The sequence below is a fragment of the Staurois parvus genome, unplaced genomic scaffold (genome assembly GCF_062004578.1).
Source record: "Staurois parvus isolate SC_StPar_1 unplaced genomic scaffold, SC_StPar_1.0 ptg000137l, whole genome shotgun sequence".
In the NCBI taxonomy this organism is placed as follows: Eukaryota; Metazoa; Chordata; class Amphibia; order Anura; family Ranidae; genus Staurois; species Staurois parvus.
Window position 1 is genome coordinate 4,113,694 of NW_028317933.1, and position 18,186 is coordinate 4,131,879.

General features: G+C 41.3%; 1 protein-coding gene across 1 annotated transcript in view; it reads right to left on the minus strand.

The window, feature by feature from the left end:
- Positions 1 to 18,186, minus strand: part of LOC149465757 (fer-1-like protein 4) — a 213,680-nt gene that overhangs the window by 155,009 nt on the left and 40,485 nt on the right. Inside the window, exons 3-4 of the mRNA XM_089673264.1 lie at positions 9,207 to 9,295; positions 7,606 to 7,705 (exon numbers count right to left, since the gene is read on the minus strand). Coding sequence (XP_089529390.1) covers positions 7,606 to 7,705; positions 9,207 to 9,295 — 189 coding nt within the window. The remainder of the gene's footprint in view (positions 1 to 7,605; positions 7,706 to 9,206; positions 9,296 to 18,186) is intronic.

An 18,186-nucleotide genomic window follows, 5' to 3' on the forward strand; every position in this document is an offset into this window, starting at 1 on the left:
GACAAGGCTGATCGAGAGAGAGAAACTATTCTTTCTCGATCAGCTCGTCCTCGAGCTGTCAGGGAAGTGACAGACAGCTACTGCAGCTGTGCTGTTTGTCACTGTTTGCCGCCGATTGGCGGGAAACAGTCGGTAAAGACCACATGGATCCACATGGTGTTAGGAGGTGGAAGTGAAAATCGAGGATACTGGCAGGAGGAAAAATTCATCCCATCATACAGCCCTCTTGATGTGTGTTTCTAAGGCAAAAGTGGTTTTGGAACATTGGTAAGGGTATTGACTCCTTACTCTAGTAGAAGTGTACTCTGTCATGTGTTTGGAGCACATAAAGAGTGGTTCACTTGCACAGTTTTGCACTACATCTTGTGTTTGCACATGTGTTTATATATATATATATATCTTTTTGCTTACACTTTTTTTCACTTGGGTGAATTATCACTGGAGGAGCTTTATATAATTTATATTTACTAAGGATAATGCACTATGTGGCTCTTATGTTTTTTTCTTTGAGGTAAATCAAGTTGCTACAAGAGGCTGAGGATTTGAACATAATTTTTTTTTTGGACACAAAATAATTTTGGACACTTGGACTTATTTTTCAAAGGGACATATGACTTTTATTGAGAGCTTTTGATTGCTTTATGGGACTTTATTTTTCACAAATTAGGGTATAGGTTTAATATTATTTATTATTGAGCATATTAGTGTTTATAGTCGGTAAAGACCGGCTGTGACCCGGCGACTGACATCCGCGGCACTGATTGGTGGGAAAGACAGGGCGGTGGTGGCGCGCCTCGCACGCGCCCCCTATCTGTTTACTAAACACGCGTTTTAAAACGTGGTTTTGCCTGCCAGTGCCACCCTGCCGCCGTATTTCTACAGTGGCAGGGCAGCAAGTGGTTAAAGTGATATTGAGCCCTGGTTCACACTGATGCGGTGCAGAATTCACAGCGTTTTCAGTGCGAATTCCGCATCGCATCAGAATCGCACCCCGTTCATGCGAACCGCTGCAGGTGTGTATGGGCTTGAACTGGGCTTTTTTCTGTAGGGCCGCATATTTGCGTACCTGTCTTTGTGCTGGGAGCGTGCCGCACAGCGCGCTCCCAGCACAAAGACCACGGTGTCACTGAGAGTACAGGGTCGCTGTGATAGCCTCTGATTGGCTATCACAGTGATCAGTCACTATGCAGCCCGGCCCCCTTGTTTTTTTCTCTCTCTATGAATGGAGAAGAGAGATACATTGTATCTCTCTAACTCCTGGCATAGAGAGGAAAACAAAATGTATAAAAAAAAAAAAGATAAATAAATATTAAAAAATAAAATAAAAATTAATGTAAAAATACCTAGATCAAGGGTTGATCTAGTTCAGTGCCAGGGTTAGTGTTTGGGTCAAGGTCAGGGTCAAAGGTCAGGATTTAAAAAAAAATTGGTATCAGTGTCAGTTAGTGTCAATGTCAGTGTGTTTTAGGTAAAAAAAAAAAGGACAAAAACAAAATGTGCACTATTGTTTCTGGGCTGTCCTACGGGTACAAACAACATACACATATATGATATCGCTGCGATTGTCAAGAGCTGGAGAATTTATTTTGGGTTGTTCTTTGGTGGTAGGTTATGGTAGTAACAAGAAACACACAGCTATATAAAAAAAAATATTTTTGTTTACTATTTTGGGCCACTTTTCCTTTGATAATAAAAAGAAATTAGGAGATATCCATTACCATTTACCACCAAATGAAAGCCCAATTTGTCCTGAAAAAAACGTGGTATAATCCACCTGGATGTACAAAGTAGTTGTGGTGATATGTACGGTTTTACTAACACATGTCAACATTGCAGAATTGTGCTTGGGCATTTAGATTTGTTTTACCCTTAGGCGTGAAGGGGTTAAGCTAACAACACCCCAAAAGTGGGCCGCAAAACGCGGTGCGATGTGCAGAATTGGATCATATAGGTGTGAATACCCATGCAATCCGTTTCTAGTGCGGACCCAAAAAAGGGTCCTGCATGTTTTTGGTGCAGGTGCTGTGTGATTAGAGCCATACAAAATGTATGGCTCCAATCGCACCGCACACAAATAGCATGTGACTTGCACAGGAATGCGGTGCAGTTCCTGTGCGAATCACATGTGATATACCGCACTGCATATATGTGAACCCAGGCTAAAGCTTCGTTTTTGTTTTTTTTTTCTAAATTGTAGCACCCTCTTAGCAGTGGTGTATTTTGGTTTTGTGCTGCCCTAGGCAAGACTAAAATCGGGCACCCCCCCGCATCTAACTTTGCCCCACCCTTTTATCTGAAAACCCCACCCCTTCCTATTTAGGCCCCACCTCTTCCTATTAGAGCTCCGCCCACTGACAGCGATTGGGCGCTATTCCTCCCACTGACACTAATGATGGGGCACTATTCCTTCCACTGATACCAATGATGGGGCACTATTTCTCCCACTGACACCAATGATGGGGCACTATTCCTCCCACTGACACCAATGATGGGGCACTATTCCTCCCACTGACACCAATGATGGGGCACTATTCCTCCCACTGACACCAATGATGGGGCACTATTCCTCCCACTGACACCAATGAGGGGGAACTATTCCTCCCACTGACACAAATGATGGGGCACTATTCCTCCTACTTACACCAATGATGGGGCACAATTCCTCCTACTGACACCAATGATGGGGCATTATTCCTCACACTGACACCAATGATGGGGCACTATTCCTCCCACTGACACCAATGATGGGACACTATTCCTCCCACTGGCACCAATGATGGGGCTTGATTCCTCACACTAACACCAATGATGGGGCACTATTCCTCCCACTGACACCAATGATGGGGCACTATTCCTCCCACTGACACCAATGATGGGGCTTGATTCCTCACACTGAAACCAATGATGGGGCACTATTCCGCCCACATTTCAAATATACCGTATGTCTTTAAAAATACAAATCTACATTTTTGACGTGCATTTACAAATATATGTAAAAATTTATGTTAAAATGACTTTTTTATATGTTAAAAAAAATCTAAAGAATATATTTTTTAAATATATTCTTCAGATTTTTTTTAACATAAAAAAAGTCATTTTAACATATATTTTTACATATGTTTGCAAATGCACGTCAAAAATGTAGATTAAATATTTTTCACATATTTTGTAAAAAAAACACATTTCAACATACAATGTATATATATATATATATATATATATATATATATTGAATATGGCCAAAATTGTAGCATTTCAAATATATGTTAATATATTTGGGAAGAATATTTATAAAACATATTTCAAATATATTTTTCTTTTAGGTGGGCGAGTACAGACACTGAGAGATCTTGGGGACTCTGTGTGCTTTGCTGCCCCTCTGGTGCTGGAAAGTCAGTGTGGGTCTGAAAAAAGGGAACATGGGTAGTCTTCTAGAGCTTGTCCAATTGTTGCTACTGCAAAGGACTTTGCTCAGTTCTTATACTCCTGAACTGTCGCAGTCTGCCGTACCTGGCCTATACCTGAGGAGCTCAGCCCTGCAACTACTACTACAGCCCAAAGGACTTGGCTCACTCCTAAACTACCTGCTGCTACATTTTAAAGAGAAGTCTGCTATCTACTTTCAGCCGGGACTCCTATATTGCTCAGCTAAGAGATCAGCTACAGTATATGTCCTCAGTTGTGAATAGTTCTAATTTTGGAGAATCCTACTACAATTCCCCATCCCTATACCAGTTATATACAGTAATAAAACTCCAAAAACAAACATCCCCTAGACTGGTCATTGAAGACAACAAGCCGAAGTGTGTGCGTGTGCCTAGCTATGGGTTGAAGCAAGGGGAAACCGGGGCAAAAATACAAGCAGCCCTTGCAAGGGTCTCATTACATAAATAACAATCATGTTATACTTAGCTGCTCTGTGCAATGGTTTTGCACAGAGCAGCCCCAATGCATTTCATCTCAGCGCTCCTGGCTCCTCCCCCTTGACCAGTGCTCCTAATAATAGCAAGCCGCTTGCTATGAGGGGATTGGTGCGTGCTCGCTCCCGAGCCCACCTCTGCATTCATAGGACACATAGAGCTGTGGCTCAGCACCGCCCCCTGCTCTCTCGTCATTGGCTCACTGGCTGTGTTTGACAGCAGTGGGAGCCAATGGCTTCTGCTGCTGTGTCTCAGCCAATGAGGAAAGAGAGACCCGGGACAGCTGAGGCTTCTGTGCACATTGCTGGATCGCAAGAGAGCTGAAGTGAGTATTGGGGGAGTCTGTGGGGGGAGCAGCACACAGAAGGTTTTTTACCAATGGATGAAGGTAAAAAAGCTTCAGCCTTTACAACCACTTTAAGTCATTTTAATTTAATTTTTTTACATATTTTTTTCAAACCAATATTTAAAATCGTGTTTTATTATGTATATAAAATCTTTATAAAAATGAAAAGCCTAACTCTGGGCTCTTCCAGGTGGATGAGGGAATCACTCCCGCTATGCTATTGTATTCTGGCAGAGTGGAGCCTTCCCGGCTGTCAGAATACAATGATCAGTGCTGCTGGCTATAGCTGACGATGCTGATCGAGCGTGGAAATTCCGACAGACTGGTTGTATAGAATTCAATTGTTTGATTGACTCTTGTACAACCGGGGTGCCCATACATGGATTCACATTTGGATGGTCTCTATATGGCCGGCTTAAGGAAAGGCTGTGAATGCAGGGGGAAATGTCCCTGCCCCATGAGCACAGCACCCTACACTTAGGGGGAGATTTACTAAAACTGGGGTGCCCAGAATCTGGTGCAGCTGTGCATACTAGCCAATCAGCTTTTGACTTCAGCTTGTTCAATTAAACTGTGACAATAAAACCTGGAAGCTGGAGTTGCACCATATTTTGGACTTTTCAGTTTTATTAAATAACCAATGTAATGGACCCCAGACACCCACGACTGGGTATCTCCCTCAAGAAGCTGCTTCTCAGGCTCTGGAACACGAGACCAGTGAATCTGGGTATTGCTACCCCAAGATCCAGACTACACCAGATTTGAAGTAAACCAGGAGGTAGACTACTTTATTTGAACACAGATACAAGATATATACACTAAGAGGACAATCCCCCCTCCCTGCATAATGTCACAGGGCGCGGCAATCTACATTTAGTAACAAGAGACACACAGATATTCAAACTTCACACCAGCAGACAGTCCCATCAGGAGGGAGGGCTGCTGGAGACACCCCCCACTAAGCTAATACACATAAACACATACATCCCATAATAGTTTTCTCCCAAGCCAGACACACACTAGAACAATGGGATGCAGCCACATAACATTAAACAATCCACAACCCCCACTCCACCTATCTCCTGAACATGGCTACACAGTCTGAGACAAAGCCCACACAATATTAGGACAAATCACCCTGTACCCCTAACAGGCACACACAAGAGGGATATGGGGAGCTGAGACAGGGGTCTCCCCACCTCTCAAAAGTGAGCCGGGTTCCATGGGCCCCCCACCCAAAGTGACTCTCGTCACAACCCACATTAAGTGCATTGATGCAAAAAGCGGCGCTGATATCTGAAATCAGGGGTACTCTCCTTATCAGCCCTCCTGAGGAAGGACCAAGGAGGAAGAGGACTAAGTGAGCCATGCGACCAACCAAATTACATCAGAAAATGGTTTTACATAGCATAAACTACTGCCGGCAGGGGCTGTGAGGAGGGGGAACCGAGATTTGGGCTTTAACCTCCCTAGCGGTCTGATTATGTCAGTATTTCTGTGCTCAAAGTGGTACATTTTCTTGCATGGAAATATGTTGTTTTTTTATTGTAGGCCTGTAATTTTTAGGAATAACTCACTGAAATCTGTCCGAACAAGAGTCTAGTAAACATCCCGGGTATGATAAAATTTGAAACACGAAATCATAAATTATAATTTAATAAATAATCATAAAAAATAATAATATAATAATAACAAATTTAATTCAATAATATAATCAAAGTCGCAAAACCGTTTTCAGTGTCTGATGACGAATTTCCCCACGAATCATTATCACTCAATGCTGCAAGTGGTTCTAATTTACTATCGCTGTTCTCTAGCTGGTCTAAAACCGCTTTTGACCTAAAGGGACGCTTTTTGGACACCATGGACGTTTCTAAGTTTCCAGGCAGAAAGAACAGTAAATATGCAGGCAGGGCACAGGACAAAGCACTCGGGACAAAATGTATGTGAAATGGTTTGATACAGTAATGTTTTACTATGTGATTTTAGTGTATTTAGTGAATGTCACTTTTTTACATTTTTGAATTTCCCGCCAGTTCCGTCCCCCGTATGTCCTGTATGTCCCGACGCTCGCAGGGACCGGAACCCGGAAAATGGATGCCGGGATCAGCCGGAGAAGATGGCTGGGGACACTGTAGGAGGGACTCCGTGGGAGCACAGGACAAGGTAAGTGAAACAAGGAATCCCAGAGCAACGCTGCAGTGTATTCCCGAGTGTAGCTCGGGGTTACCGCTTTTGGTACTGAAAGTTAACCCCGAGCTACACTCAGGAATACCGCCAGGGGGGTTAATAACATCGTTGTCATAGTGCAGACTCCACCTCCGCTACATCGCCAAAATCCGCACGTTTCTAACTCCAGAAATCACTAAACAGCTCATCCACTTCCTCATCATATCATGACTCAACTACTGCAACTCCCTCCTCACTGGCCTGCCTCGCCGCTGGCTATCCCCGCTTCAGTCGATCCTGAATTCGGCTGCCAGACTCATTCACCTTTCCAACCGCTCCATCTCCACCACCCCCCTCTGCCAATCCCTCCACTGGCTTCCGATTGCGCATCGGATCAAATTCAAAATCCTAACACTGACGTACAAAGCTGTCCACCATACTGCCCCGAACTACATCACTGACCTAATATCCAAGTACCACCCAACACGCACACTCCTTCTCTCTAGTTCCCTGGTCTCCTCCTCCCATGCCCGCCTCCAGGACTTCTCCAGGGTGTCACCCATCCTCTGGAACTCCCTGCCCCAACCCATCAGATTATCACCTACTCTCCTCTCCTTTAGGCGCACCTTGAAAACCCATCTCTTCAGGGAAGCCTACCCCACCCCCTGCTAACTTGCCGACCTCCTCCACTCTTCCTACCACTCCATCCCCCACAGCTATCTCCTCCTGTACCACCATCCCCTCCCTCCTAGATTGTAAGCTCGAAAGAGCAGGGCCCTCGATCCCCTCATGTTTTGCATTGTATTGGTATTGTTCTGTCACATGTTCTGTCTCCCTTTGTAATGTACAGCGCTGAGCGAACTATTGGCGCTTTATAAATACTGTATAATAATAATAAAATAATAATTATGGTTTTTTTAAAAAAAAGAGAGCACAGAAGGTGATGTTTGCCTTCAGACCCTCTCTCTTTTATTGTTGGGCAGGGCAGAGCGTAGGGCAAGTCTTTCAGCTCTGACTCATTTACTTGTTCCTGTACATTTCAGCTTTAGATATCCACATTCTGGAGGAAACCGAGAATACAAAATATATATTCATAGGCAATATCAACCATAATAAATAATTTATTCAAAGGCACCATAGTGTCTAGAGACGATGCAGGAAAGCTCTTACCCTGGTGACGCTGTAGTTTTTATCTACAAGAGCCTCTTTGAGATTCAGCCGGCCACTCTTCGGAAGATGCTGAAGGCTGATAATCAATTTTCCCAACATTCTGGTGATGAAGAACAGGCACAGTATACAGTATCTGCTATCACAATGGTGCAAGCACACACCTTCATGACATTTTTATCATTTTTTTTTATATATATAAATGAAAAAAGACAGAAAATGTTGAGGGGAAAAAAATATATTTTTACTTTCTTCTATAAAACATATTCAATATTTTTATAATTTTTTTCACATTAATAGAACTTTATTTTGGTGGTATTTGATCATCACTGGGGTTTTTTGCTTGTTATTATATAAATAAGAAAAGACAGAAAATTTTGGGGGAAAAAATTTTTTTTTTTACTTTCTGCTATAAAACATATTCAGTATTTTTATCTTTTTTTCACACCAATAGAGCTTTCTTTTGGTGGTATTTGATCGCCACTGTTTTTTTTTTTTTACTTTTTATTATATAAATGCAAAAAGACTGAAAATTTGGGGGAAAAAATATTTTTTACTTTCTGCTATCAAACATCCGATAAAAAAAAATCAAATTTCTTTATAAATTTATGCCAAAATGTATTCTGCTACATGTCTTTGGTAAAAAAAAAAATCCCAAAGGATGTATATTATTTGGTTTGCATGAAAGTTATAGGGTCTACAAACTCTGAAATATATACGTGAATTTCTTTTATTTATTTTTTTTATACTAGTAATGGTGGTGATCTGCAACCTATAGTGGGACTGTGATAGTGTGGCTGGCAATCTGACATTAGCTGACACTGACTGGGGGGCACACTGACTGACTAGCTGACACTCATCACTAGTGACATTAATACAGTGATCTGTGCTAATACTATACACTGACACTGGCTAGGAAGGGGTTAACATCTAGGGATGATCAAAGGGTTAACTGTGTGCCTAACAATGTGTAATGTGTGAAATATGTGCCGCTTTTACTAAGCGATCTTGCTTTGCAGAGAAATAAAAAAACAGCAAGATTGCCTGTCAGTGTACAGGGCTCTGTGTTGTTTACCAACACAGAGCTGTCATCCATGAATCACAGCCATCATGGCTGCCCTGCTGCAGTAAATGTATGTCGCTAAGTGGTAATTACAACACAGTGCTTCTGTTGCACTGATATTCCAAGCAAGGTGATCCGCCCTGCTCAGCCTCCTTTTGACACTACAGAACAGCTCCTCTTTTTATTATGGAGATGAAGAGGGAGAGGTGTTCTGTAGTCTTGGTGGGGGAACTAGGCAGTACATAGGATTTGCAGCAGCAGCCTTAAACAGGAATTTAGGAGCTCACTTGTTTTTTTTGGGCAGATTAACAGCTTTTTTTATAGCTGCAGCATTTTAAAGGGATAAAACATGGGAAAGTGTCGATGTACTGAATATGTTTTTTTATGTTGTCTTTCCCATTTTATGTCATCCTTCCAACAAAACATCCATGGGATGGAGATTTTGCATGGCATCCATCCCAACAAATACAGTGGGTGTACTGAATACGTTGTTTTTATGGCGTCCATCCCGTGACATCAGGAAAAAGTAGTGCCAACTTACCTGTGTGTGAAGACTTTGCTGCAGTTGTAGACCTTAACAGTTAGGACCTCATCAGTTAGTATTTTTCCATAGTGCGGCCATCTGAAATGCTGCATAGAAACCCAAACAGGATATGTTAGAGCGGATTACTCTTCACTAAAATTTTAACAAAAACCGCTATGGGTAAGGAATTTTCGTGCTCACCTCCAGGACTTCTCCCAAGCTTCTCCTATCCTATGGAACTCTCTACCCAAATCTGTCCAGCTGTCTCCTAATCTATCCACCTTTAGACAATCCCTGAAAACCTTTGTCTTTAAAGAAGTCTATCCTGCTTCTACCTAGTAAACCGCCATTTCTTTCCTCCATCAGCTCATCCCCCCCACAGCTATTACCTTTTGTATCACTCAACCCTTCCTCCTAGATTGTAAGCTCTGATAAGCAGGGCCCTCTGTTTCCTCTTGTACCAAATTATATTGTAACTGTAATGTCTACCTTCATTTTGTAAAGCGCTGCGCAAACTGTTGGCGCTGTATAAATCCTGTATAATAATAATAAGACTTAATTTAATAATTAAGTAAGACGGTCCTCACAATTTCTCGAGCCTCTGATTCAGTAGAGTGTATAGAATAGAGCAAGGGCAGACTGACCATTTGGAACCTCGGGCACTGCCCGAGGCCCCGAGGTCAGTAGGGGGCCCCATGAGATGCCCCTGGTACCTTTTTCATAGACTTTTTTGAGTTTGGGCAAGGACACAGGAGCCCCATCATCCCCTATTGCCTGGGGGCCCCATGAGTTGTCAGTCCACCCCTGGAGTAGAGTATATTTAGTGAACATATTTCACTGCACTTGTATTAGTAGCTCATAGGCTTTCTACCAGCCAGCTTGTATGGCAAACGCCAGACATGCCAGAAAAGTAGCCATGCTTGTCAACCGCAGCTCAATGGGGGTAACAGATTGGGTCCTATAGAGGTTCTTTAGCCCAATCCATCCAAAGTGATGGAATGATAGCATCAATGGCACAATACAGAATATATCTAAACTGACTGTTTAACATGATCCCCCAGACTTTAACTTTTGAATAAAGTTTTGAGTGTGGATGGGTTTGATACCCTGTCTGTTTTTATTGCTGTCTGTGTCTTTGCTGGGGAGATTCACCCTTTATAATTTTCCCGGTGACCAGGGGCGTAACTACAATTGGCAGAACACAATAGTCTGGCAGGGGAGATTCTCCCTTCATAATTTTCCCAGTGACCAGGGGCGTAACTACAATTGGCAGAACACAATAGTCTGGCAGGGGAGATTCACCCTTTATAATTTTCCCGGTCACCAGGGGCATAGCTACAATTGGCAGAACACAATAGTCTGGCAGGGGAGATTCACCCTTTATAATTTTCCCGGTCACCAGGGGCATAACTACAATTGGCAGAAAACAATAGTCTGGCAGGAGAGATTCACCCTTTCATGCTTATAGCATGTAAGGATGAATCTGTTAGATGTCTTTCATTCAGACTGCAGAAATCTATACATGTATGGCCAGCATACCGGGTGAATCTCAAAGTGTTGGCCAAGATGACCTGAAGCTTCAAGGTAGAGATGAGCTTGGGTGTCCTCCTAACTCATCCAAACACCTCAACCGTACAATCAGCTGCTGGGCGGGTCATGCCCCTCAGCACATATAAACAAAGGAGTGGGATGCTGGTGAAGTCAGTGCCCTTCTTTAGACACATGCCCATATTCAGTCAATATCACTGGCTGAATCTGTCCATATAAGGACAGTGACATCACCAGCCTTTGTTTACATGTGCTGCAGGGAAGGGAATAACCCAGCCCACAAATGACTGAAGTGAACAAAAGCACAATTTAGAAGTTCAGATAGGGATGAGTTGGGAGGACCCCATATGGAAGAAAAATATATTTGAAAAATATTTTAAAAATATTCTTCCCAAATATATTGACATATATTTGAAATACTACAATTATATATATATATATATATATATATATATATATATACATATATACACTGCATGTTGAAATTAGTTTTTATTACAAAATATATGAAAAATATTTTTAAAACTACATTTCAAATATACTGTATGTCTTTAAAATTACAACTCTACATTTTTGGAATGCATTTACATATAAAAATATATATGTATATTTATAAATATATGTTAAAATGACTTTTTTATATGTTGAAAAAATCTGAAGAATATATTTAACCTCCCTAGCGGTATGATTATTTCAGATTTTTGGTGCTGAAAGCGGTACCATTATTTTGCGTGGAAATTTGGCGTTTTATATTGTAGGCCTGTAATTTTTAGGAATAACTCACTGAAATCTGTCCGAACAAGAGTCTAGTAAACATCCCGGGTATGTTAAAATTTGAAACGCAAAATCATAAATTATAATTTAATAAATAATCATAAAAAATAATAATATAATAATAAATTTAATTCAATAATATAATCAAACCAAAAACACTGAAATTTGAAATATAGCGCCAAGTTCGCACATCACTGAGCTTAGTCGCAAAATCGTTTTCAGTGTCTGATGATGAATTTCCCCACGAATCATTATCACTCAATTCTGCAAGTGGTTCTAATTTACTATCGCTTTTCTATAGCCGGTCTAAAACCGCTTTTGACCTAAAAGGACGCCATGGACATTTCTCAGTTTCCAGGCAGAAAGAACAGTAAAAATACAGGCAGGGCACAGGACAAATCACTCGGGACAAAATGTATGTGAAATGGTTTGATACAGTAATCTTTTACTATGTGATTTTAGTGAATTTAGTGAATGTCACTTTTTGTCATTTTCAAATTTCCCGCCGTTCCGTCCCCGTACGTCCCGACGCTTGTAGGGGATGGAACCCAAATGACAGATGCCGGCATCCGCCGGATTACATTGCCGGGGACACTGCAGGAGGGACATCGCGGGAGCGCAGGACAAGGTAAGTGATCGAGGGATCGCAGAGCAGCGCCGCATGGTAAGCCCGAGTGTAGCTCGGGATTACCGCTTGTGGTGCTGAAACTTTACCCCGAGCTACACTCGGGAATACCGCCAGGGAGGCTACAAAATATATTTTTTAAAAAATATATATATATTTTAAATATATTCTTCAGATTTTTTTAACATATAAAAAAGTCATTTTAACATATATTCCAAAAATGTAGATTAAATGTATTTTTAAAGACATACAGTATATTTGAAAATGTATTTTTTAAAAAAAAATGTAATATATTTTGTAATAAAAACACATTTCAATATACTATATATATATATATATATATATATATATATCTTGAATATGGCCTAAATTGTAGTATTTCCAATATATGACAATATATTTGGGAAGCATATTTTTAAAACATATTTAAAATATATTTTTCTTCCATGTGGGACACCTCAACTGATCTTCATTTGAAGGCAATAAATCTACTTACAGATAGAGACGATGCAAAATCAGTCTATGCCTAGCAAAAGAATGATCCCAAAGCATGCTCCTTTGCATCTGATATCAATTCTTTTGGAATGAAGACATCAGAAAACCTCCCTAGTGGAGCCCCCTCCCTGGCTTGTGTTCAATAGCAGCAGGGAGGACCGCTATGGCTGTAGTTATGCCACTGCTGGTGACCATTGTCTACACTACAAAAAGTGATTGGAAAACCAAAAATGTACACTTGTCACCGGAACAGAAAAAGAGCAGAAATATTCCAACAGGTACAACTGTTCCAGTGAACTAAGAAGTAGCTTCCCCTCATTTTGGAGAGGTTTACTCTAGAGATGTGCATGCCAAAAAATAATTGTTTAGGACTCATTCATTACAAATAGAGATGAGCGAATTTCTCAAAAATTCGATTCGGCTGATTCGGCGAATTCCAGTGTGAAATTCGATTCGATGCGAATTTCTTCGCTACGAAGATGACTTATAAAAAGGGTTTCTAGGCTTCAGAGAGCCTTTAAATTAGTGCAGAACACTGTACCTTTAATTTAAATGCCCTTGGAGATGAGGAAAGAGAAGGAGAAGGAGAAGGAGAAGGATGAGAAGAAGGAGAAGGAGAAGGATGAGAAGAAGGAGAAGGAGAAGGATGAGAAGAAGGAGAAGGAGAAGGATGAGAAGAAGGAGAAGGATGAGGAGAAGAAGGATGAGACGAAGGAGAAGGAGAAGGATGAGAAGAAGGAGAAGGATGAGAAGAAAGAGAAGGATGAGAAGGAGAAGGATGAGAAGAAGGAGAAGGATGAGAAGAAGGAGAAGGATGAGAAGAAGGATGAGAAGAAGGAGAAGGATGAGAAGAAGGAGAAGGATGAGAAGAAGGAGAAGGAGAAGGATGAGAAGAAGGAGAAGGAGAAGGATGAGAAGAAGGAGAAGGATGAGAAGAAGGATGAGAAGAAGGAGAAGGATGAGAAGAAGGAGAAGGATGAGAAGAAGAAGGAGAAGGATGAGAAGAAGGAGAAGGATGAGAAGAAGGAGAAGGATGAGAAGAAGGAGAAGGAGAAGGATGAGAAGAAGGAGAAGGATGAGAAGAAGGAGAAGGATGAGAAGAAGGAGAAGGAGAAGGATGAGAAGAAGGAGAAGGAGAAGGATGAGAAGAAGGAGAAGGAGAAGGATGAGGAGAAGGAGAAGGATGAGAAGAAGGAGAAGGATGAGAAGAAGGAGAAGGAGAAGGATGAGAAGAAGGAGAAGGAGAAGGATGAGGAGAAGGAGAAGGATGAGAAGAAGGAGAAGGATGAGAAGAAGGAGAAGGAGAAGGATGAGAAGAAGGAGAAGGATGAGAAGAAGGAGAAGGAGAAGGATGAGAAGATGGAGAAGGAGAAGGATGAGAAGGAGAAGGATGAGAAGAAGGAGAGGGAGAAGGATGAGAAGAAGGAGTAGGATGAGGAGAAGGAGAAGGATGAGAAGAAGGAGAAGGATGAGAAGAAGGAGAAGGATGAGAAGAAGGAGAAGGATGAGAAGAAGGAGAAGGAGAAGGATGAGAAGAAGGAGAAGGATGAGAAGAAGGAGAAGGATGAGAAGAAGGAGAAGGAGAAGCAGAAGGAGAAGGATGAGAAGAAGGAAAAGGAGAAGGATGAGAAGATGGAGAAGGAGAAGGATGAGAAGAAGGAGAAGGATAAGGATGAGAAGAAGGAGAAGGAGAAGGATGAGAAGATGGAGAAGGAGAAGGATGAGAAGAAGGAGAAGGAGAAGGATGAGAAGAAGGAGAAGGAGAAGGATGAGAAGAAGGAGAAGGAGAAGGATGAGAAGAAGGAGAAGGATGAGAAGAAGGAGAAGGATGAGAAGAAGGATGAGAAGAAGGAGAAGGATGAGAAGAAGGAGAAGGAGAAGGATGAGAAGAAGGAGAAGGATGAGAAGAAGGATGAGAAGAAGGATGAGAAGAAGGAGAAGGATGAGAAGAAGGACAGTTCTGTGACAGTTTCTGTCTATTTCTGACAGTTCTGGGACATTCACTCCATACAGCTGTTTCAACCGCTGTATGGAGGGAATGTCATGGAACTGTCAGAAATAGACTATTAATGACAGTTCTGGGACTGTTCTTCCATGCAGCGGTTGAAACATTGTATGTATTTGTTTCCATAAATGGATCCATTTATGGAAACAAATACATACAATGTTTCAACCGCTGTATGGAAGGACAGTCCCAGAACTGTCATTAATAGTCTATTTCTGACAGTTCTATGACATTCCCTCCATACAGCGGTTGAAACAGCTGTATGGAGTGAATGTCCCAGAACTGTCAGAAATAGACTATTTATGACAGTTCTGGGACTGTCCTTCCATACAGCGGTTGAAACATTGTATGTATTTTTTTCCATAAATGACATTCTGCAAATACACTTAGAGGAGCGCTGCAGATACACTTTTTGCCGGCTTGGAATTAATCTTATTTTCATCCTACTTCTTCTTCTTCATCCTCATCCTCATAAGAAGAAAAAGAAGAAGTAGGATGAAAATAAGAATAATTCCAAGCCGGCAAAAAGTGTATCTGCAGCGCTCCTCTAAGTGTATCTGCAGAATGTCATTTATGGAAAAAAATAGATACAATGTTTCAACCGCTGTATGGAGTGAATGTCCCAGAACTGTCATAAATAGTCTATTTCTGACAGTTCTGGGACATTCACTCCATACAGCTGTTTCAACCGCTGTATGGAGGGAATGTCATAGAACTGTCAGAAATAGACTATTAATGACAGTTCTGGGACTGTCCTTCCATACAGCGGTTGAAACATTGTATCTATTTGTTTCCATAAATGGATCCATTTATGGAAACAAATAGATACAATGTTTCAACCGCTGTATGGAAGGACAGTCCCAGAACTGTCATTAATAGTCTATTTCTGACAGTTCTATGACATTCCCTCCATACAGCGGTTGAAACAGCTGTATGGAGTGAATGTCCCAGAACTGTCAGAAATAGACTATTTATGACAGTTCTGGGACATTCCCTCCATACAGCGGTTTCCGGCAAAAAGTGTATGTGCAGAGTTCCTCTATTCTGCAGATACACTTAGAGGAGCTCTGCAGATACACTTAGAGGAGCTCTGCACATACACTTTTTGCCGGCTTGGAATTATTATTATTTTCATCCTACTTCTTCTTCTTCTTCTTCTTCATCCTCATCCTCATCCTCTTCTTCTTCTTCTGAGGATGAGGATGAGGATGAAGAAGAAGAAGAAGAAGTAGGATGAAAATAAGATTAATTCCAAGCCGGCAAAAAGTGTATGTGCAGAGCTCCTCTAAGTGTATCTGCAGAGCTCCTCTAAGTGTATCTGCAGAATAGAGGAACTCTGCACATACACTTTTTGCCGGCTTGCAATTATTCTTATTTTCATCCTACTTCTTCTTCTTCTTCTTCTTCTTCATCCTCTTCTTCTTCTTCTGAGGATGAGGATAAAGAAGAAGAAGAAGAAGTAGGATGAAAATAAGATTAATTCCAAACAGGCAAAAAGTGTATGTGCAGAGCTCCTCTAAGTGTATCTGCAGAATAGAGGAACTCTGCACATACACTTTTTGCCGGCTTGGAATTATTCTTATTTTCATCCTACTGCTTCTTTTTCTTCTTCATCCTCATCCTCATCCTCAGAAGAAGAGGATGAGGATGAGGATGAAGAAGAAGAAGAAGAAGAAGAAGAAGAAGAAGTAGAATGAAAAGAAGAATAATTCCAAGCCGGCAAAAAGTGTATGTGCAGAGTTCCTCTATTTCTGACAGTTCTCTCACAGCTTCTTCACATGTACAGCGGTTGAAACATCTGTATCCTAAATGGAAACTAATAGATACAAATTGTATCTATTAGTTTCCATTTAGGATACAGATGTTTCAACCGCTGTACATGTGAAGAAGCTGTGAGAGAACTGTCAGAAATAGAGGAACTCTGCACATACACTTTTTGCCGGCTTGGAATTATTCTTCTTTTCATCCTACTTCTTCTTCTTCTTCTTCTTCTTCATCCTCATCCTCATCCTCTTCTTCTGAGGATGAAGATGAAGAAGAAGAAGAAGTAGGATGAAAAGAAGAATAATTCCAAGCTGGCAAAAAGTGTATGTGCAGAGTTCCTCTATTTCTGACAGTTCTCTCACAGCTTCTTCACATGAACAGTGGTTGAAACATCTGTATCCTAAATGTAAACTAATAGATACAATGTTTCAACCGCTAAACATGTGTTCCTTCTGTCAGAGAAATGTCAGAAATAGCGGAGCTCACTGCAGGGACACTTTTGCCGGCTGATCGGGAAATGTTCGATTCGCGCACCCGAAGTAGGCAAAATTTCGGTTTCGCCGCGAATCGAATATTTCCTGAAATTCGACTCGAATTCCGGTTCGCCTGGTTCGATTCGCTCATCTCTAATTACAAATCATTTCTTTTCATCAAATTTGTTATGTTAGAATGATTCATTTTTGGAATTCATTTTGTATATTCGGATTCATTTGGCATGTTCATTGTTCCGAATCAGTTTGTATCTTTGGAAGTTATTTCAGAAGATTGGCTGCATTCATTTTAAAAATGAGAGAAGCAGCGGCATCTAAGTGCAGCAATAAAAACAAATAATTTATTTCCACAAAATTGGCAACCCACAAATATTGTAGTCAAATGAGCATTTGTCAGACTGGTGTCAAGCGCTGTGCAACTCCTGTCCAGGTCTCCAATGCACTGTCCTTGGCTGTGCTAGTGGCTCCCAGCACTTCCTGGACAGCACAGCCAAGAGCAGTGCATTGGAGACCTGCCTGCAGCAGGACCGGACAGGAGTTGCACAGCACTTGACACCAGTTTGACAAGTGCTCATTTGACTACTACTTTTGTGAGTTGCCAATTTTGTGGTAATAAATAAATAATATATAAATTAAATTATTCTCCTTTTTATGGTTCACAGAGTCTCTTCTAGCTCAGTTTAAATCAGCTGCCACTGAGTTAAGCATTGTTGGATTATCCCTTAACCACCTTTGGACTTTAAGGACTTTATTTGTGTGGTTCATATACTAGCCATCACATAATACTTCTTTTTCCTGTTAATGTGCCAAATATCTCTCTATATTCACTTTAACATGTTAATTTGTTATTTCAGGAGATTACTTATACACTCTGAGTCATTCCTGCTAGTCCAACCCACAAAGAGAAATTGAATGAGCTGATTGGACAATATTGAGTTGTGTGCATCCGAAACTAACGAATGGAATTAAATTAATTTCGGATTCATTCACTATGTTATGATTTGGAGATTCTGATGGATCCACCTCCATCCAACCCAAACACAATGAATAGGAAATATATTTTTTCACTTCTATACCCTACTGTATTTATTTCAATATCAGGGGCGGACTGACAACTCATGGGGCCCCCTGGGCAATAGGGGATCATGGGGCCCCTGTGTCCTTGCCCAAACTCAAAAAACCCTATGAAAAAAGTACCAGGGGCATCTCATGGGGCCCCCTACTGACCCCAGGCCCTCGGGCAGCGCCCGAGTTTCCAAATGGTCAGTCTGCCCCTGTTCAATATGTTTCCATTTC